This window comes from Phoenix dactylifera, chromosome 15, assembly GCF_051530095.1.
Source record: "Phoenix dactylifera cultivar Ajwa chromosome 15, Ajwa_hap1_PhDact_Kaust_v1.1, whole genome shotgun sequence".
NCBI classification, from domain to species: Eukaryota; Viridiplantae; Streptophyta; class Magnoliopsida; order Arecales; family Arecaceae; genus Phoenix; species Phoenix dactylifera.
In genome coordinates, this window is record NC_143204.1 from 18,226,791 (window position 1) to 18,250,172 (window position 23,382).

At 35.7% G+C, this 23,382-nt stretch overlaps 1 protein-coding gene across 2 annotated transcripts; it reads right to left on the reverse strand.

The window, feature by feature from the left end:
- Positions 1–401: 401 nt before the first annotated feature.
- On the reverse strand, positions 402–5,637 carry LOC103704281 (uncharacterized). Of its 2 annotated transcripts, XR_003385076.4 has the most exons (6): positions 5,239–5,637; positions 5,031–5,158; positions 4,840–4,952; positions 3,899–4,084; positions 1,233–1,336; positions 402–807 (listed from the first exon to the last, which is right to left on the reverse strand). XR_003385076.4 is itself a non-coding variant. In XM_008787511.5 (5 exons), exons 1-5 carry the CDS (start codon positions 5,577–5,579, stop codon positions 1,307–1,309), a joined length of 798 nt encoding a protein of 265 aa, XP_008785733.2. In that variant the 5' UTR covers positions 5,580–5,637; the 3' UTR covers positions 1,127–1,306. The 2 variants fall into 2 exon arrangements, 1 of the variants encoding a protein (XP_008785733.2); XM_008787511.5 differs by lacking the exon at positions 402–807 and having other exon boundaries at positions 1,127–1,336.
- Positions 5,638–23,382: the final 17,745 nt, after the last annotated feature.

Consider the following 23,382-nt stretch of genomic DNA (forward strand, 5'->3'; position numbering starts at 1 on the left):
CATCTAAAGGCACTACAAATGTTGCATGGAAAAAAGAAATGAAGTTTTAAAGAAAAGTAATAATAAAACCATGCCTTCACAAATCAGCAAGTCACCTACAAGTACTCTATGCCCAATGCTAGTCTGCAATTATGCATCTCTTTTACTTTCTATGTTCACTAACCAACATGCAGGCCCTATTCCTTCACGTAGTTTGAGTGAAATTTACCTCCTCAAACGCCTTGTCCTAACCAAGATGTCTCTTCCCATAGATGTATCTAGCATTTAGCTTTAATATTTATATTTTTCAGCCACCTTGTAAGCTCCAGTTGAATCGAATTCCCTCCACCATTGTGAAATTCTTACCTTTGGCGGTCTCCCACCCATTGAATCTGGGGCTAGTAACCCTTGCATAGCTATGATTTTTAACAAACGTCCACTGAGAGCCTTTCTGGCATCTCTTATGATGCATCTCGTTCCTGCATTTTGCTTTCCGTCAACCTTAAGAGTCATTTGTGTATGGCTTAAAACTGTCTTTTCTGGAGGAAGCCATCCAATCCATATGTAGGCTTACATGATGGGCCAACAAAAACCACAAAATAGACTGCATGCATATGAAAGGCCCCATTGACTAACTAGAGACATTGATTGTTCCCTAAAACATTTTTGATGGTTGGTTCTACACCACAATCTTCATTCACCACCAACTGAATGCCGTCTACTTACATTCAATGTGTGTGGTATTCTGCTTACCCTGAAGCAAAATGAGAACTTCCACAATGCTCATAAACTCGCATGCTTGACATCCTTCTGACAGAAAATCATGACCTGGAGAAATTGAGGCAGAGGTGAGACTAGGGGTAGGTCCTACCTCAAATTTTTTGCACTTGACATATACTAGTATTCCACTGCACTTTTATAGAAGACATAGCATGCACAAGCATGTACATGTGTGTGAACACCTGATATTAATCTTAAAGCAACATATATATATATACAAGGATAACATAGATTATTAGTTTTAGACTGTGGAACTGATTTGGTTCCTCTAAGAATTGGTAGATATTAGTGCAGGGGTTTTAAGAATATTAATAGCAGGTGTACTGAAGAAGATTCGAGCACAAAAAGTAGTTCAAACAACGGATGCTGAGGCAACAAGCAGATAACCCATCTCTTTATTAAAGAAAATGCTATTTCACTGTACTCTCAGGATTCTGCTTCTATAATATGCAAATGCCAGAACAATGACTTACACAGCAGGTGGTAGTAAATGGATATGAAGGAGAAATAGAAACCATAGCTTGGGAATTGATGAAAAGGCTCAAAATCACCACCTCCGAACCAATGATGTAAGCAACTGCAATGAAAAAACAAAACATCCAAGTAACTTATAAATTTTAATTGAAAGTTCTCAAAGAGGTAATTTCAATGTCTAAGCCAAACATAAGCAACAGAACCTTCACAGATTACTAAAGTATCAACGCTCATAGAGGATAAAATCTTTGAAGATAACAACACCATTATGAAACCTTTCTTTTCTTGAGTTCCTAATTGAAGCAAGTGAACAATCAAACGGGACTATAATGTCTCTGTTCCTCCTGAATAATTTAGATCTAATAATCCATAGAGAGAAGATTAGCTGTAAGGCAAAGGAGGATTTGCATTTCTATGACAATGATTTCTCTGATGTTGCCTAAACATGACCTTATAAGACTCAAGTGGAACAACTCAGCTTCTCTAAATTGGAAGTAAGTAGGAAAGCACAGAAATCAAAAGAAAAAAAAACAGCATTGAACTCTCTGGTAAGATACGGCTTGTCGTGTGGGACGCAAGCAAAAGTCAGACAGAATATTTCTCCGCTTCAGAGCACAACTGATTATAATAACCCCTTTTAGAATGAACTATCTTTCCACAAAATCATTAATTATGCAAGAAAGTACGTGCAATATTATATATGAAATCTCAGAATTTTTAACAAAACATTTGTTGATTCTCACCATTTCTACTATATTTGTAATAGAAAAGAAAATGTTTGCCAAAAGTACATATATTCAAATCAAAAGTTTTTCCATATGATTTATGACTCTATTTAGTGCTTTGGCTGAAGGTATTAAGCATCCTTTCTGGCAACCGTGTGATGAGAGATGCAATCAGTCACAGCTTAATGATGTGCAGCTCTAATTAATGAACATTAAAGCCTGCTAGCTAGGAACTAAGAAATCTCAGAATGAAGCAAAAATTTTAACAACTTAAGCCGATTATTTTTTTACCCAGTTCAAGAGTTGGATATCCCAACATCTCTAAAGTTCAACTGGCATTTGAAGCAAAGATTTGCAATATACACTTGTGTAAGGGCTGATAAAAGAGCCATACATAAAAAGTTGAAGAGAAAACACCATAAGATATATGAGGTGACTAAAACATTTATCCACTTCCAGTTCAGCAAGTAAACAATAACAAGTATACCAGAATATCTCTAGGGTTGCAAGGATGATGAGAACCTCGCTAGTAGAACAGTACTTGTTTTATCAAGTATATTGCCATTTTGACTATTAAATGCTATAGACTGGGAAAATGTTGCTGTGTAAGTTAGTTAAAATGTATCAATGCAGAGTAAAGCACGTGAGACTAACCTAATACAACCAAAATTTTCTTTAAGATGCTTCCCTTACTTTGCACCAAAAACAATTTTCACTATACCTTCACCAAATGAGCAAGTCAATTTAACAATTTGAGCAAGAAAATACTTCAAAATTTTTTATAAGAGATGACACAGTCTGTTTTGGCTGCCATCCACCCTCCTGCTTTCTCTCCCTTTTCCCTCTCCACCTCAAATCACTTAAAGTAAATGGAAGGATCATGTGACCATTGTTTTTTCCACCAATCCCAGCTCTATGTTCAAATTAAGTCACTGTTTTTCTAATAAAAAAAATATGATTTTTAAAAAGGGAAAAAGGGGTTCTTATATATGTCTTTTCAATAGACAAATAGTCCTGAAACTAATATTAAAGCATATCATTTTTTTTAGATAATGTACCAATTTCATGGTAAGAGTGTTTTCCTATCCAGAATCACCTATATTATACATTTTTTTTAAAAAGTACATATAAAGTGCTGACAATCAGAAGACACTTAATGAGAAGTAGTGTTCGGTCTTCAACTAATTAAAAGTTAGCTGTCCATGAATTCTCAATTGAAATATGGATTTGACCTTCTGCAAACACACTTGATTTCTTAAGTCTCATGTCACTCATCGACATTTTATGAGCATGTGAAATGAACGACTGCATCTACCAAAATGTTCACCCACATATGTTGAAAATTGTAAAAGGCACTCTCATCAATAAACTGCACATCTCAAATGGCAGAAACTTAAGAAGAAAAAAAAAATTCAAATTAGTTTGGCAGACACCTTCTCATCCATCTTCATGATCTCTCAAAACAAATGTAAGCTCATTTCCTTACAAGGGACACTTCATATATCTGGGATTCATCTTGTACCAACTGAATCTAGTTATCTACCAGTACATCAACCAATACCTAATACCTTTTACAACATTAAAGTACTAATTGTAGACCCATCCTTATTGATTTTATCATATCATAAGAATCCTTTTCATCTAAATGACGTGGCCAAAACTCCCTCTATTGCTCAAAACGTTGGTCCATACAACTCTATCGACCTTTATTATCTTATAAGATCATCCTCGAATTTCATTCAATTCAAAAACTGAAGCTCATCTTTCATGACTAGGTGCCAAGGTGCACTGTAGTAAAATATGCCTAAAACCAACTAACTATGGGTTCAAGAGCGGTTACAGCATCAACTGAAGCTAAGGTATCATCAATGCTAAATTGCAAAATATGTTTTACTGGGCAGGAAAGAAAAAACATATTCAGAAAATACCATGTTTATTACCTCAAAAAGTTCAAATGGGCTCCCACTCCTGTATACATCATTTTGCTTGCTTTGTCTATTAGAAAGAAGATTGCTAACCAGAGCTCGCCATGCAATCAGCAAGACACCAGTACTTCCCATAGCTATCAACATGAATGCAGTTGGTGGCATATGTCCTGATGTTGCTGTCCTGATGACAAGTCCTAACTGGCAACGAAATTATATCTGTAAGAATGCATAACAAATGGTTGTCGAGCAACTCTTGCAAGAAATCACTAGAAAAGACATTGGATATAGTGTAGAGAAAGCATGAAGGAATAGTTGCCTCTTTTCAGAATTTTTCTTCATGCTTTTTCACATGGCCTACCACATAGTCAATCTCAACTGAGGAACTCAGCCAACAATTTGCTTCTACAAAGATGATGTAACAACAAATGATGCATTACATTATCCTGCTTAACATGGCCTCACAATGTGAAACTGGAAGCTAATCTATAACATCAATACAATTAGGTGCATACAACAGCCAAATAAGCAAGAAGATCCATGATGAGATACTCGACATCATTTCACGATCATATATGATTCATGCATCCTTCCAATGAAATATATCCATCACGCCATCGTTAAGCATTCTGACATTTCAAGTAGTGTTGTGGTTTGTGAAGCAAAAGATGTCATGGAGTTCTAAAATTACGAGCTAGTAGACAGATAAGAATCCTTGCTAACAGTTAGAAAGGGAAGCAAAAGAATTAGTGTAACTAGATAAATTGAAATTCTCATGTCCAAAGCCTAGGAGATGCAGAAGTAAAATTATCTTTATGCTTTTAAATCTTTCATCCAAAATACAGAGGAGTTCAAAGTTTGGATGATCATGTCCTACACCTTCTATCAAGATTCTCCATCATACCATCACTCTATACAATCAAATCAGAACTCTATGGAATGAATTGATAATTTACCGGTATTCCCAGCGCCCAAGACTTTGCAGCAGCAATAGTAGCTTTTCTCGAACCGTTCAGTCCCCTTCCATCATCCCCGTAACCTCCTAAAAGGTAGGCGCTCAATATCCACCCTGCAAGGAATCAACGCAGACGGCCTCAGAACCACAAAATCCACCAAACCCAGTTTCCCAAATGATACAATCTCTAACCAGCAACGAAAGGGTCAGCAGTCCGCAAGGTCTCCACATCAAGAACAGGGAGTCCATGGCTGAACCTCCCAACCGCTGAGAAGATAAGAAGGCACAGTACATCCCCTCCGGCCAAAAGACCCACCTGCCTGAAATCCCAAGACACAAATCGATTGAGATAAAACTGAAATCAGACGAAAGATTGGGTATTTTTTGGATAGAGACGTACGCCCAAGAGACGAGCTTGTTGGAAGCCCTGGGCTTCTCGAACTGGATGACGCCTTCGAGGGGGACGCCATCGTCGCCGACGGAGACGGTCTCGTCCTCCGGCACGGAGGGGAAGGAGGGGGAGGAGAGGGGGCGGGCGGAGGGGCCGGGTTCGCCGGCGCCGTCCGCGGTGGAGAGCGCGAGGTGGAGGGGCCGTTGTCTAGGGTTCCGGGAGGGGAAGCGGGGACGGGATTTGGAGAAGAGAGGGGGATTGGGCTTAGAGAAGGGAAGGAGGGGCGAGGAGGAGGAGGGGCATCTCTTGGCGGAGAGAGCCCCGTTGGGAGCTTGGCTCAGAAGCAGCATTGGCTCTTCTTCACATGCCAAGAGTTTGGCTGCGGCTCATCCTACGTTTGTGTTTTTTTAATTCTTTTTCTTTTTCTGCGCGTTTATGGGGTCATTTCAAAGTAAACCTTCGGATGAGCGGCCGGCATGTCTTGATATGATCATGAATCAGCAGCCGTCCACTTAATGCTTTTTATTGGGAAAAAAATATTTCTAATTGTTTGATAGATGATTTATTCAAATTACAACTTTGATGTCCTGGCAATCTAGTACCAAAATGAATCAAAATGAAGGTGAAAGCTCATAAATTTAAGAAGTGTCCAAGGCAACATCTCGGCTAATATTAAGAATCAATATTTCGAAATATTAGCTTTGTAGAAATAAATTTCTAGAGCTACACATAGTTAGAGCCACCTATTTGCCAATCGTAATTCAGGTGACAAAGGGAAGAAAGGAATATATATTCATATGATTCTTTTTTTTCCACTAAATAGTAAAATAGTTTAATAAAATAAAAAAGTATATATTCATATGATTCTATTTGTCCTTTAAATACTATTTTCTTAAAATATAGTAAAATAGAAAGATAAAAATATGCAAATCAATTTTATTTTTATTTTGTCCGGTCAATTATTTCAAATAATTCTTCTTATTTTGAAAAATCATATATTAAATAAATTGCATGCAACCAAGCACTTTTTTCCCTTTTGACTCCACAAAAAATATAAAAAGATATAAAAATAAAAATAACCTACATAGATAAATTTCTCTTTCTTCTTCAATAGATATTGGCTGTCAAGAAAAAACTTCGATTTTAAAAAAGATCTTACAAAAAAAAGATATATCATTTATTTCAACAATTTCGCATTAAATAGAAAAGTTGAACAACACCATCGTATTTCACAGTTCAAATTAGGAAAATTTAATTAAAAAAAAAATAGAGAGAGAGAGAGAGAGTGAGAGAGAGAGAGAGAGATAAGCAGCTGCACCCTGGTGTGTGACAAGGAGAACAAAAAATAGCATCATCAAATGCGATCCATTCTCTCCAATAAATAGATAAAAATTAATAGTAAATACAAGGCGCATAAATTAGTTCTTCTTTTCCTCTCTGCAAAGTACAAACTATTTATGATGAAGGAAAACTCAAAATCTCTTCGAGCATTCTGGCAATGGTGAGATTAACAGTATAACAAAAACATCTCTCTACCTAGAAAAGTATTTTCACAAAAATAATCAAACAATATAACAAGAACATTAAACATTAGACTGTGAGAAAGAAAACAACAGAGAAAACAATTGAGAAAAGAAAAAGGAAAGGAAAATCAAGGTCTTGTGGTTCCAGGTCCAGTCTTGGTTGGCCTTGAGCCTTAGGACTGGACCAAGAAATTTTTAACTAGTGTTTGTCTTGCATGGTTCAAGAACGTGTTGGATTCAAATTTGTTGGTTTCATATCTGACCTGCTTAGTTTGAAGCTTAAGCTGAATATTTCGAAGTTAAGTCAGGATGAGCATGAAATGAACCTGGAATCTACCAAATCCTCAATAATTTATTGAGATAATAAATTTTAAAATGATGCATGCAGGACTTGGAACCAAAGTTACCGATAATAATTTCTAGCAGCATTACCCAAACCCATTCACGGGAATCCCTTTCTGTTCCCCTATAAACAAGCCTTTTAATACGAATACACCTCACGTAGATTATATATCTTGCATTAGATACTATGCATTGAGCTGATCTTTGGTCTTGCAAGAACATAAATGATTGGACCTCATAACTAAACCCAAATGGTTCTTGCTATATATATGCTCACCAGATATCAGGCCTCACAAGATTTGTCAGAGCCCAGCCAAAGAAGAAATGGGATTGCTTTCTTTTGGCTCTGTTCTTTATGAGGTTGGAATTTTGGTCTAAATATCCTCTGCTTCATGGATGCTGAGATGAGGACCTATCCTGCAAGGTGTAATTTATGTCAGGGAAGAGCACTGCTCCTCTCTTCTCCTTATCTTCTTTTATTAAATGAAGAAAAACCGTTCATGAGACCAACCAAAATAAAGCCTACAAACATGAGGAAGATTGTTAGATATGATTCGATTATAGAATAGGAAGGACTCATTTCTTGAGCAATTAAAAGGGAACATATAATCTCTACTACACATAATCTAAGTACCATGGCTATTTTGATTCGAAAGTTTAATTTAACGATAACTTTGCATCCTTCACATTCAAAAATGCAACTTATTTGGTTAGAAACTCTTGACATAACCCTAAATTATTCAAGGGAAACGAAAAGTTGTGTGTCATGGAAGAAGACTTGCTCAGTTGCCCTTATTAACTTAAATCTCACCCAGCTAAACTGCCTAAGTGCACCACATGATTGGTTGTTGATAGCTCTATGATGCAATATTTATTTTACCACCAAGGCTTCAGAAAAAACCAAGGCTTCCAAATTTTCAGCAACCTCTTCATAAATTTTTTGTCCACAGCACAAGAAATGTGCCTTTTTCAGAAAAAGGACACCAAGCTGACTGTTTGGTTGGCTGTGAAATATGCACTTGGTTGAGAATTTAAGAGATATGCCTATGAGGTCATTATGTTTGTTTATAGGACCACGAAGAGTGTCTTTTATTGGCTAAGCAGCTGGTTAATCCTCAGAAGCATGAGAAGTTCCAGAAAGCCAGAGTCATGAAAACTACTTGAGAAGAGAAAAGGAGAAAATTACACACAAATTCCTATAAGCCTTCTTGTGATGCCTTTTTAAGGTGGGGAACCAAATGTTGCATGTGAAGTAGACAAGCTACGAAAGACAATAGCTTGTATGATTCTCTCTCTCTCTCTCTCTCTCTCTCTCTCTATCTCAAAACAAGAAAAAAATATGTGTATTTGTTGATGTATTCACAGGTATGTGTATTGCATTTTGCTTGCAAGTCAAGCACACAAGCAAATGTGTGGCGTCTCTCTTTCATGGTTATCACGTAGGGAAAGCAAACTCTTTTGCCATAATGACATGTGGAAAAGCTAAACATTAAATAATGAAAACAACTCAGTAGGATTAAATTAGCAAACATCCTCCACAGTTCGAATTAGCATCATACCAAGACAAGTAATATAAGGGATCCATTTCATATGGATAAAATGGAAGTGTGCTAATCACATCTTTGACATTTTGAAGTTGTGCGTAATGGATAGCTCTCCTTCAAGTGACTGTTATTGCAACTAAGACATATTCGTTATAAAATGAAGATATCTTTTAAGACAGCGCACAGATCAAAGGAGAGTTGAATTTGCATTGTAACATACAGAGCACCAAACAAGCAACAAAAGAAGCATGCAACAGACAAGTGGAAAATGGTAGATTTATATCATCTCTCTGGATAATTTTGGCTCCGATTTGTCTGTTGCGTAGACCATCCTATAAAAAAAACTATACTTTTAAACTGGCATCGAGTTCCTTCTTTAGGGTCAATTTATTTTTCAATTCATAACCTCTCTTCAGCTCTCTACTTTTTCTATTTTTATTATTTAATTCATACATCTCTCCAATCACAAACCAATCGATTCATTCTCAGATTCATCAGCATTTACATCTAATTTCTTTTATCATTGAGAGAGAGAAAAACCCCTCGCCAACCAGCTAAATGAATAAATACTCAGAAAAAAATGGAGGTTGGAGGGCAACCCATTAGGCAATGGTCAACCGCATGAAATGGGACGCACCCCGCCCAATACCCCATTCTGGTGTCCTACAGGACATCCCGTCAGGACTCGATCAAGTCCTTGGCTAACTGTTAGACAGGCTGCTCACATTTGCTCAGTGAAAGAAACCACATTTAACAATAACAGCTCCCTCCACTTTTCACATCCGGGCTTGGGACCGGCATTGGCAGTGTTAAACTGCAACCAACAAATTGCTCAGTGAAAGAAACCACATTTAACAATAACAGCTCCCTCCACTTTTCACATCCGGGCTTGGGACCGGCATTGGCAGTGTTAAACTGCAACCAACAAAAAATTAAGCCATGGAATGCAAGTAAAACATCCCATGGAGAGAAAAGCATCAACACTCCATGACAACACGATAAGCAACATTGTTATATTCTAATCATACGAAGACTTGAAACACTCAAAGCAAGACGCAAGACCTTTCCACAGAAGAATTTTAGCAGGGAAGCACAGCAGACAACATGACCTAACAGACTATGAGCTTAGGCCACAAATTATATTCGGAACATACGAAGACCTAAAACACTCCAAGCAAGCCTCAAGACCTTTCAACAGAAGAATTTTCGTAGGAAAGTACAGTAGAAAATATGACCTAACAGACTAACCACCCATCCAAGTGCCCAAACATAAACTACGAAGAATGCATAACAAGGAACATTCTGACAAACATCTGGTCAACTCCAGTCTTCTCCTCAAATACAAATTCATTAATAATGATAATAAGCATAAATCCTCAAGAAAACAAATATATGTCTTATTACTTCTTTCCTTTGAAAAAACAAAAATTTATCAAGAATAGACAACAACATCCAGAATAAACAACAACATCCACAAAATCAAACCAGTAAAGCGGACAACAACATCCATAAAACCAATATAATTTATTAAGAATAAACAGCATGTAATGCCATTGAATATAAACAGTTCCCACCAATGCAAAACCCTGCAAAATTGCAACAGCATCAGCAACTCAAGTCTCCCAAAACCATGCATCCCAAATATTTTTAGATTTAACCACATATTTGGACACTAAAAGTCAGATCACTGATTTAAAAAAGATTATTGAGAATATAAAGATCGGTGACGATGACAATACTTAAAAAGAAATGCAAGTTAAAAAGAACCAAGAAAGAAAGAATCAAAACCCCCCTTAACAAGAAGTGTCTTCGATGAAACTTCTTGCAAGACATGCAACAGTAACAGTACTAATCAACACCATGCTCCTATCAGAATGTCTACCAGGGGAAAAAAATAAGCAAGTTGGCAAAATCTAAATCGCTGATGGGAGCTCGATGCCCCCTCCACAGATATCATGTCCACCAACCACCATCAATCTGAGATGCCAAGTCTTGTCACCAATTAACCCATCAAACATGCACAAAATCAATAAGTTACTTTAAAAGAAAAAGAATCAAGAACACCATCAAACAGAACCGCAATAGTAATAGAAAGTGATACCTGACATCTATTATTCCTAATAAAACTTAAAAAAATGCCAATCAACAAAAAGACAAGAACCCCTCTTTAACACATCTCCTGATATTCAGCAACTTATAACCTTTTTAAATCACGTATTCAGTCTTCGAACCCACAAGACTGCAATAATATCAGGATTTATAACCAACACTTACTCTGAATAGAATGTCACCAAGAAAAAGAGCTCATAAACACAATCTAAATCATGATCAACTCACAATTACGCCCGTTATAAAGAGCATGCCAATTAAACTTTCATCAATCTAGAATAACAGGTCAACACACTGATTAACAAAATGCATACAACATGTCTAAGATTCATAAATATCATGTCCACTAAACTCCAAACCCCAGAACATATCACTGATTAACAGACTAATATGAGAATACAAAATTTACAATGAAGAGAGAGAGAGGGGGGGTGCGGGGGAGCGGGGCAGGAGTTTCACCACCAGTGCAAGACCATGAAAAGCTGTAACAGCAGAAATGATGATTAACATCCATTCTGTGACAACCAAGATTAAGGGGGAAAAAGATTATCAATACAATCAATAATACCACCAAAGGTGAGCAACTGCCTCTATACAAATTCTCTCTCCCAAACAATGGCAATCTATCACCTTAATTCCGATGACATTTTAGTTTCAAATCTGATCCTAAATGACAATTGAGACGATAAAAGTCAGCAAATGGAGACAACCAAACGTATGGAAAACAAGAGATAAAAATAACCTCAGATCCCCAACGAAAAAGTGCCTCCAAGAAACGTGCCTGCAACAGTGCAATAATAATACAGAAAGCAACGAGCATCCATCCTAAACAAAATGTTCATACAAAAAATGCTGATTTACACAATTAGAATTGCTATCAAATGCAGAAAAACCATAACTCAAACAACAAGGCCTTTACAGAATTCATGGGACCATGCCTTAACGAATATCCCAACCAATGTAGCCCAAGTAACTGCAACAAGAAGTAATAATTGACATCTACCTCATCAAGAGTACGAATAAAATGACACTTCATATATCAGAATCACTATCAAAGGCTTTACAAACCCCCTCTATACAAATCATCTCTTTCGAACAACGATAATCCTGGTCTTTAATTCCGATCACTGATTAACAACCGGGCCAAAGGTATATGGAGCCAACAGGCAATATTTAGAAGTGTTGAGTGAAAATAGAACTAAGTTGGAAAGAGCCCCTTGAATTAAAGATCATACCCTCCAAATGTCATCAACACATCGTGCGAGACCTGACTGACACAAAAACCAGCCGACAGGAAAGGATCACCAAAACAATGACAGCATTCCGCCAACCAAATCTACCAAAAGTTTTTTTCCCTAAAAAATAAAAAAGCTAGACCACCATTCAACACAACACACAACTAATGCAACCATCTGAAAAACTGCAACAGCAATAGAAATGACAATTAGCATCAACCACGACAAGTGAAAACTATGAAGAAAAAAAGAAATCGAGAAAGCAAGAATCAGCAAATGGTGATAGAGACCACCGAGGCCAATTAGCATCCCCTTGAGCCAAATTAAAAAGAACATTTCAGGACCCCCTTGAGCAAGAACTTTATCCAATAAAAACTTCATCAAAGCTGCAACAACAACAAGGTGTTGATCAACATTTATCCATGGTAGAACATCCATGAGAGAAAGGAAGGTTAGTCAATGCAAACCTAATTCATTATTCCGTGCAAAATGCACCCTTCAAAAAGACTACACCATCCAGAAATGTGATGATATACATATATCCTGATTAACAAGGATCAAAAAAAATACCTGCTAATATAATCATTAATACTATATACAAAACATCTCTCCCAAATATTTGACAACCTAGTGCCGTACGTCCACTGACAAGCGAGATTTCAAGTCTAGGACAACTGAGAAGACAAAAGTCAGCAAGAAGTTAACAACAGTGCATATAAAAAACGAGTTGAAGAGAGAGTTGAAACCTCCTCTATGCAAGTACTCTCCCAAGCATTGAAACCTATGGCCTTTAACTCTTGTCGTCGTCTGGCCTTCAATTCCATCCACTGAATAGAAAACAGGCCATCAAGAATGCAATGGTCAACAAGGGTGAAACATACTTCCAAGAAAAAATGACTTCAAAAAAAATGAAGGTAAAAAAGAATGTTTCAAACCTCGTGACAGAGTCATCTCAACCAAAACATCTTCCAAGACTAAAATAGTAGTAGAATAGACACTGGTTACTAAACAGAATATATTCGAGAAAGCAGACCAGCAGGTATAACCTAAAATGCAACCAAGTTAGACATAACCGAAAAATGAGTAATAACTGGCATATACCTCATCAAGAGCATAGAAACTTCATACATCAAAATCACTATCGAAAATGTAAACCACCTCTATATAAATTCGCTTTCGAAGATCAATAATCCGTGGTCTTTAGTTCAATCACTGACTAACAAAAAACCATGGGAACAAGAATTATTTAGAAGTGTTGAGTTAAAACAGTATTAAGATAGAACCTGAATTAAAAGTGCCTCAAATGAAACCTCTCGCAAGCCTGCAAAAATAACAAGAGAATGATCAACAAAATCCTCAATAAAACAACAAGAAGACAAAAGTAATGTTAATTGAAAAAGCCAAATCACTCGCAAAGGTGAAAAACCCCCTCATTAAAATTGTATCCACCAAATATCATCAACCCATTGCGACCAGACTGAAACACAAACAAGGTGACAGGAAAAGGATCACCAAGATGATGACATAATTCATTCAAACACAGTTACTAGAAGTTTTGTTTTTTAAAAGAAAAAAGCTAGAAGACCATTCAACATGCTACTCGCGATGAAGTGTCTCCACTAATGCAAGCCTTCTAAAAGCTGCAACAGCAATGGAATTACAATTAGCATCTACCATCACAAGTGAAAACAAGGAAGAAATAAAGGAATTGAGAAAAATGTGAGAAACACCCTCCATACAACTCATATCTGTAATATTCTTTCCAGAATGACAACACATCCTAAATATGATCACAGCTTGGTATTTAAGTCTGATTTCTGGTTAAGTACAAGCAATTAGAATGACAAAGTATTTTAAAAGAAAAGAGTTTAAGAGCCAAATTAAAAAGAACATTTCAGGACCCCCTTGAGCAAGAACTTTATCCAATAAAAACTTCATCAAAGCTGCAACAATAACAAGGTGTTGATCAACATTTACCCATGGTAGAACATCCATGAGAGAAAGGAAGGTTAGTCAATGCAAACCTAAATCATTATCGCATGCAAAATGCACCCTTCAAAAAGATTACACCATCCAGAAATGTGATGATATACATATATCCTGATTAACAAGGATCAAAAAAAATACCTGCTAATATAATCATTAATGCTATATACAAAACATCTCTCCCAAATATTGACAACCTAGTGCCGTACATCCACTGACAAGTGAGATTTCAAGTCTAGGACAATTGAGAAGACAAAAGTCAGCAAGAAGTTAACAACAGTGCATATAAAAAACAAGTTGAAGAGAGAAAGTTGAAACCTCCTCTATGCAAGTACTCTCCCAAGCATTGAAACCTATGGCCTTAACTCCTGTCATCGTCTGGCCTTCAATTCCATCCAGAATAGAAAACAGGCCATCAAGAATGCAATGGTCAACAAGGGTGAAACATACTTCCAAGAAAAAATGACTTAAAAAAAATGAAGGTAAAAAAGAATGTTTCAAACCTCGCGACAGAGTCATCTCAACCAAAACATCTTCCAAGACTAAAATAGTAGTAGAATAGACACTGGTTACTAAACAGAACATATTCGAGAAAGCAGACCAACAGGTATAACCTAAAATGCTACCAAGTCAGACATATCCCCTTCGCAAATATCATATCCTCCGACTCCAAACATCATCAACCTATTAACAGATTATATGACAAAACATTTATAAAAAGAGCAAGTTGTTAATTAAAAAGGAGAGAAAATATCTAAACCCCCTTCACCAAAAGATCCCTCTGCTACTGCAAGCCCACGAGAAACTGTAACAGCAGGAGTGATGATTAACATCTCTCGTGACTAGCAAGGGTCGGGGGAATAAGATTATCAATACAATCAATAATACCGCCGAAGGTGAGAAGCCCCTTCTAGTAACCATTGACATCTACCTCATCAAGAGCATGAACAAAATGACACTTCAAACATCAGGATCACTATCAAAGGCGTAAAACCCCCTCTGTACAAAATCATCTCTTTCGAGCATCGATAATTCATGGTCTTTAATTCCAATCCCTGAATAACGGGCATGGAAGACAAAGATATATGCAGGTATTTTTTAAAATTGTGGAGTTAAAATAGAATAAAGTTAGATAAAACTCCTCGAATTAAAAGTGCCTCAAACAGAACCTCCCACAATACTGGAAAAAAAAAAAAAACAGATCAATGCAATCCTCAATATAACGTCTACAGGGAATGCCTAATGCTAATTGACAAAATCTAAATCGCTATCGAGTATGAAAAACCCCCATCCATCATCATGTCCTACCAAACGTCAGCAACCCATGATAACAAGTTTGATCACTAATGAACAAGCAGGCCAGGGAAAATATCTGTAGATCAGAAATCAACATTAACAAAACCTACAAATTACACAAAAAAATTGAAGAAGGAATATGTCCAGTAATACAATCTCTTGGAAAGAGAGCAACAGGACAAGTAACAACTACAATTAAAAAAACTAATTAGCAATAAGTATAAATCTAACCACTATCAATGGCACAATCCTCCATATCATTGATTTGGCAAATAATAACCCCTTGGTGAATCATCCATTACAGGAACCATTCTAAACAAGATGAAAGTGAAACATATGAGCCAACCGCTAAATAATGAAACCTAAATGCAAAAAAGAATGAAAGAATAAAGCAATACCAATATGAACCAAGTCTGGCAAAGTACTGTATACGGGGGCATCACTAAATCTCTAAACAAGATGGAAGTGAAACATATGAGCCAATTGCTAAATAACGAAACCTACAATTAAATAAGCATGACAGAATAAAGCAATTCAAATACGAACCATCTTGCAAAGTACTCTATACAGGGGCATCACTAAACAAGAAGAATCTCTCATAACCTGATTGAACAACCTTAAACTAAACAAAATATATATAAATAACAAAAATAAATAGGTACACAAATATATAAATGAATGAATGAAAAAATATCCAAGAGGTGTAAAAAAGGGTTGCATTCAAACTCTAATTGCTTGCTTGAGGTGCAGCAGAAGATGAAGACATACACATTAAACTGGGGAATGCTTTAAGAAGTGGGAAACAGTATATAGCAACCAACAACCTCACAAAAGTGCAGCCACTTATGCCAAAGTACACAATCTTCAGCAGCAGACCACCATATAATAGAAGCAACTGCCGAAAAAGGATGCAAATGTCGCCGGTAAACAAGTTCTGAAAACTCCAGACAACAAAGAATAGAAGGAAATATAATACGATACTCATCACCCATACCGCAAAAGCCTGTGGTAAAATTAAGGTTAACTCCTCATAAACGCAATCCCTCATGCAACAACAACAAATCACAAAATACCGAAGAGATGAGACAGCTGAAGGACACATCTTCTTTGCAAAATAGGAACGCATATACACTGGTGTTTGCTCAGTGCCTTTCCAAGTCTTGTTTCCGAGCTATGATCTGTTGAGTCGGCTTGCCACAAACTAGATTGGCCAAATCACACTACATGAACAAAAATTAAGATACATATCACAATCAAGTGGAGAAGCACCCTCATGAGAAATCAATCTTAACTCCAGCCTCTGCAGTACCCGGTACTCTCATCAACTGAAAATCGAAAACCATGGTCAAACATATCAAAACCTGAACCACTTTCAGGCTGCTTAATGATACCACTATGATGCCTTCCCAACCATATATGATAATATCAAAAGAAAGGATTCATGCACCAACCGAACACAAGGAATCCATAGAGCCAGGGAAGAAAGAAGCAGTCTATTAATTATATGATCAGCAATGCTTAACCAAAAGAAATATCACGCCAACTGTTAAGAACACTAATTTGATCAAAGAGCACAACAGATTTGCCAATCAACCCAAAACCACACCTGCAATCCTCAATTAACCGAACCAAGAACTACAAATCCTTAGAAGAAGAACAATTAATTCCAAAATCTGAAAAGCAAGAGTTGAATACCTCACAACGTGTATCAACCAAATCCAGCAAATAAACCACCAAAGATAGAACAGAAACCCTCGAAAGAAGAACAAATGATTCCAAATCCAAACAGCACAGGACAATTTCATCAAGAAATGCAAGCAAGGGACCAACCTCACAGCCGAAAATCAAATGGAACCCTCGAAGAAGAACCAATAAGTCCAGATTTTGTAAAATGCAGGATGGATTCATCCAGAAACAATAATCAGTCAAAATCAACTGCTCCAGCCTAGGATGAAAGAAATCCAACGAATCAGCCACCAAAGGCCGGAACGGAAGCCCACGAAGAAGAACCAATAATTCCAGATTCTGTAAAATGTAGGATGGATTCATGAAGAAACCTAATCATTCCAAATCAACTGCAACAGGCAAAAACAAACAAAATCCAATGAATCAACTACAATAGGTCCAATGGAAACCCTTGAAGAAGAGCAAATAATTGACGAATTCGTCAAGAATTCGAGATCACTCCCCATCAAATGCATCGACCGACGAAAATTCAAAATCCTATGAATTAACCACGAAACAGAAAGAAACCCTTAAGTTTCACCACCAGTGCAAGAATAGCAAAAGCTGTAACAGCAGGAGTGATGATTAACATACATTCTGACAAGCAAGGCTACAGGGGGAAAAGATTATCAATACAATTAATAATACCACCAAAGGTGAGCAACTGCCTCTATACAAATCATCTCACCCAAACATTGACAATCAAGCACCTTAATTCCGATGACATTTTAGTTTCAAATCTGATCCTAAATGACATACAATTGAGAAGATAAAAGTCGGCAAATGGAGACAACCATACATATGGAAAACAAGAGATAAATTAACCTCAGATCCCCCACGAAATAGTGCCTCCAAGAAACTTGCCTGCAACAGAGCAATAATAATACAGAAAGCAACGAACATCCATCCTAAACAAAATGCTCATAAAAAAAATGATGATTTACACAATTAGAATCGCTATCAAATGCAGAAAAACCGTAACTCAAAGAACAAGTCCTTTAAAAAATTGATGGTACCTTGCCCTAAGGCTTATCCCAACCTATGTAGCCCCTGAGCACCTGCAGCAACAAGTAATAATTGACGTCTACCTCATCAAGAGTACGAATAAAATGGCACTTCATATATCAGAATCACTATCAAAGGCTTTACAAACCCCATCTATACAAATCATTTCTTTCGAACAATGATAATCCATGGTCTTTAATTCTGATCACTGATTAACAACCGAGCCAAAGGTATATGGAGACAACAGGCATTATTTAGAAGTGTTGAGTTAAAATAGAACTAAGTTGGAAAGAACCCCTTGAATTAAAGATTATACCCTCCAAATGTCATCAACACATTGTGCCAGACCTGACTGACACGAAAACCAGGCGACAGGAAAGGATCACCAAAACAATGACAGCATTCCTCAAACCAAATCTACCAAAAGTTTCTTCCCTAAAAAATAAAAAAGCTAGACCACCATTCAACACAACACACAACTAATGCAACCATCTGAAAAACTGCAACAGCAGTAGAACTGACAAATAGCATCTACCATGACAAGTGAAAACAAAGAAGAAAAAATGAAATCGAGAAAGCAGGAATCAGCAAATGGTGACAGAGACCACCAAGGCCACATTGGGGGGGGGGGGGGGGGGGGGGGGGGGGGGGGGTTCAACTTTAGTTTTACATCAATTTGACATTTTGAATTCTAAAAGCTAAATCCCCTCGGGGGAAGTTTTATAGTTGACAAGAAAAAAGATGAAAATGGAAAAATAGAAACAATATCAATTTTTAAAATTCAGTGGTCATGATTAGTGGTCATGATTAACAGCAGATAATCTGACAGAACAAAGATCCATGGAGTTAGCAAGTTATTATAAATAAAAAGAAAACAAAACCCTCATCAGCCCACCAATGCAAGTCCCAGCAGAACTGTAAGGATAACCATAATTATTACCATCATGTATCCTCATTAACAAGACTCTGAGCAGGGAATGGGAACCAACAAAATATAAGTCAATCACTATCAATGGTGAGAAACCACCAATATACAAATAATCTTTCCGAAACATTGACACGTCCTTAATCTGATCACATCTTGGTACTTACATCTGATGTTCTGGTCAACAAACAAACAATTAGAAAGCCAGCAAAAGGATTCAACAGTATTTAAAAATAACGAGTTTAAAAGAACCAAATTGAAAAGAACATTCCGGAGCCCCCACGAGCAAAAACTTTATCCAACAAAAACCTCGTCAAAGCTGCAACAGTAACACGGTGTTAATCAACATTTATCCATGAGAGAACCTCCAAGAGAGAAATCACAATCAAGTAAAATACTCCCCGTTCAAAAAAGATTAAGCCATCTGGATGGGTGATGATAAACATATATCCTGATCAATAAGAATCAGGAAAAAAAATGACTATTAAAATGATCGATAATACTATATACCAAACATTTCTCCCAAACTATTGACAACTTACCACCATAAGTCCCACGACAACTTAGATTTCAAGTACGATCAAAACAGGCGGACAATTGAGAAGACAATAGTCAGCAAAAGGTGGCAACAGGACATATAAAAAACGAGTTACAAGAAAAGCACAGTTGAAACCTCCTCTATGCAAGCATCGACAACCTATGGCCTTTAGTGCAGACTCGTTTGGCCTTCAACACTAACCACTGAATAAAAGATAGACCATCAAGAATTCAGAGCTCAACAACTGGTAAAACAGTACTTCAAAAAAAGTAACTTAAAACAAAACATAGTTAAAAAGGATGGTTCAAACCCCTTAACAAAAGGCATCTACACCAATACATCTTGCAAGACTGAAATAGTCAAAGAACTGACACTGGTCACCAGATAGAATATATACAAGAAAAGGACTTAACTTGGATAACCTAAAACTGTTACCAGGTTAGACATACTCCCATAATAAATATAATATCAACCATAATCCGAAAATCAAAAACCTACATGTCAGGACAGATTAACAAACTATATGACAAGACAACATTTATAAGGGCAGCAAGTTGCTAATTTAAAAAGCGGAAAAGAAAATAAAAAACAAGACCATCTTCACCAGAAGATCCTCCACCAGTTCAAGCCCATGAAAAGCTGTAACAGCAGGACTACAATAACGATGCGAGAGGTAACAAACTTTTTTCCTAAACAAGATATTCATAAAAAAGTGCTCATTGACACAATTACAATCCCTATCAAATGCCAAAAAAAGAGAAAAGCAGAAAAAAAAAACCATCATTTCAAAGAACATGTCTTCTACTCAACTGATGGCACCCCATATTAAAAAGTCATGAATATGTATTTGAAGAACATAAAATAACTTCATTTCGTGCACCCAAACACATTTTAGGTGAAAATAATGACAAGTAAACCCCATGAAAGACACCAATGGTAACATGAGTAACAATAAACGCTATTCACTAATACAAAATCATGTCTAACGGAAAAATAGGTGATAGTTGATACACCATCAAGAGCTACTGATTGAGATATTCCATCCACCTAAGATTATCAACCCATGATGGCAAATATGATCGCTGGTCATGATACACAGCAGATCATCTGACAGCACAAAGATTCACAAAATTAGCAAGTTTATTTTAAATAAAATGAAAAGAAAAAAATCTTATCACATTCCATAAATGCAAGTACAAGCAGAACTCTAAAGATAACCGTAGTAACTACTATCATCTGTCCTAAACAGTAAAACTATGAGAGGGGGGTGGGGGGAACAACAAATACAAGTGCAAATCATTACCTGTGAGAAACCACCACTATACAAATAATCTTTCTGGAACATCCACACGTCCTATATCTGATCACAGCTTGGTCAGTAAGTCTGTATTCTAGTTAACAAACAATCAATTAGAACGACAAAGGTCAACAAAAAGCCACAACAGCACATGAATAGAGTTAAAAACCCTCTTGAGCAAAAACTCCATCCAACAAAAACCATGTCCAAAGCTGCAACAGTAACAATGTGTTAACCAACATTTATCTGTAAAAGAACATCCACGAGAGAAAAAGACATGCTTGTCTATAAAATCTAACCCACTATTTGGTCCAAAGCATCCCCCATTCAAAAAGATAACGCCAAGGATCAGAAAAAATGCCTATTAATACAATCGATGATGCTACATATAAATCGCCTCACCCAAATATTGACAACGGAGTTCATGAGTCCAAGGACTACTTAGATTCAAGACCGATCACAAACAAGCAGACAATTGAGAAGACAAAAGTTAGCAGAAGGTGGCAACAGCACATATATGCAAAATGAGTTAAAAAGAACAAAGTTGAAACCACCTCTATGCAAATACCCCCCCAAGCATGCATCGGCACCGATGGCCTTAAGCTCAAACCAGGTAAGCAAATGAAAAAAACACCACCAAGAACACAAAGGCCAATACGCAGTGAAACAGTACTCCCAAAAAAATGACTTGAAACAGAATGAAGTAAAAGGAATGTCTCAACCACCTTAACAAAAAGCATATCCACCAAAACATCTTGCAAGACTGGAATATAACAAAACTGAAACCAATCACCAAACAGAACATACACAAGAAAAAGAAGATTAAATGGTATAACCTAAAATGATACCAAGTTAGACATAACCCCTTCATTAATATCATATCGTCAAACTCCAAAGTTCACCAAACAATTGAGCCAGGACAGATCGCGGATTAACAGGCCATATGACAAGGCAACATTTATAAGCGCAACCCACTGAAAAGGAACGCAAAAAAATATCAGAACCTCATACACCAGAAGATTCCCCCACCAATGCAAGCCCATGAAAAGCTGTAACAGCAGGAGTCATGATTAAAGCTAGGGGGTAAGACTATTAATACAATTAATAATACTACCAAGGGTGAGCCAATCCCTCTAAAAGTCGTCTCTCACAAACATTAACAATCTAACGCCTTCATTCTCATGACATCTTAGTTTCTGATCACAAAAAGCCAGACAATGAGAAGACAACAGTCAGCAAATGGTGACAACCACATGTACAGAAAGCAAGAGGTAAAAAGAACATTAGGTCCCCCTACTAATGCAATGTCACCAATGAAATCCTAATAAATATGATGCAAAACGACCTACTAATGCAATCTATTATGATTTTAGAGATCAGCAAGTTTTTACAATAATAACTTATAGTTTAAATGTTGCTGATTTTTACTTCGGTTATTCGGAATTAAGGATTAAGATTATTCAATTTAAGAAATTAGATTGCAATCAAGTAGTACAGTTGTTCTGATCCTAAAGTAAATTAGGCCCTGTTTGGGGGAGCTGTTGGCAGTAGAGCTGTTGAAAGTAGAGCTGTTGGAAGTAGAGCTGTCTGAAGTAGAGCTGTTATAAAAAGATGTTTGCTGTTTGGTAACTACATTCGTAAAGTGCTGTTACTTTGTTTTGTGTTTGGTAAACAAACTGAGAAAGTACTTTTATATGATAAAATTACCATAAAAGACATTGCATAGTATTATACAACACAACATAATAAAACATAACATAAATTAATACATAAATATACGATATAGTATAATATTATTGTAATATAAAATAATATTATGTTAATATAGCATAATAGTAATATAATTATTAGAGTAAATTAATATTTGATAATATAACATAATATTAAATTATTTAACATAACATATTAATGTATTATGATATAATGTAATATATATTATATTTATAATATAATACAATAATAAAAGTATAAAATATTATAATTATTAGTATAAATTAATTTCTCATAATATAACATAATATTAAATTATTTAAAATAACATATTAATGTATTATAATGTAATGTAATATAATACAATATTTATAGTATAATACAATAATAAAGGTATAAAATATTATAATTAATATTATAAATTAATTTTTCATAATATAACATAATATTAAATTATTTAAAATAACATATTAATGTATTATAATGTAACGTAATATAATACAATATTTATAGTATAATACAATAATAAAGGTATAAAATATTATAATTATTAGTATAAATTAATTTTTCATAATATAACATAATATTAAATTATTTAACATACCATATTAATGTATTATGATATAATATAATATGATATTATATTTATGGTATAATACAAAAATAAAGGTATAAAATATTATAATTATTAGTATAAATTAATTTTTCATAATATAACATAATATTAAATTATTTAACATAACATATTAATGTATTATGATATAATATAATATGATATTATATTTATAGTTTAATACAAAAATAAAGGTATAAAATATTATAACTAATATTATAAATTAATTTTTCATAATATACCATAATATTAAATTATTTAAAATAACATATTAATGTATTATAATGTAATGTAATATAATACAA

Excerpts from the sequence above, each read along its gene's own strand:
- LOC103704281 (XM_008787511.5), bottom strand. The coding sequence starts at position 5,579 with ATGCTGCTTCTGAGCCAAGCTCCCAACGGGGCTCTCTCCGCCAAGAGA. Across the intron at positions 4,953-5,030 it reads TGCTGACCCTTTCGTTGCTG|GGTGGATATTGAGCGCCTAC; the intron begins GTTAGAGATTGT and ends GATTCCTTGCAG. Across the intron at positions 4,085-4,839 it reads CTTGGGCGCTGGGAATACCG|TTAGGACTTGTCATCAGGAC; the intron begins GTAAATTATCAA and ends TTTCGTTGCCAG.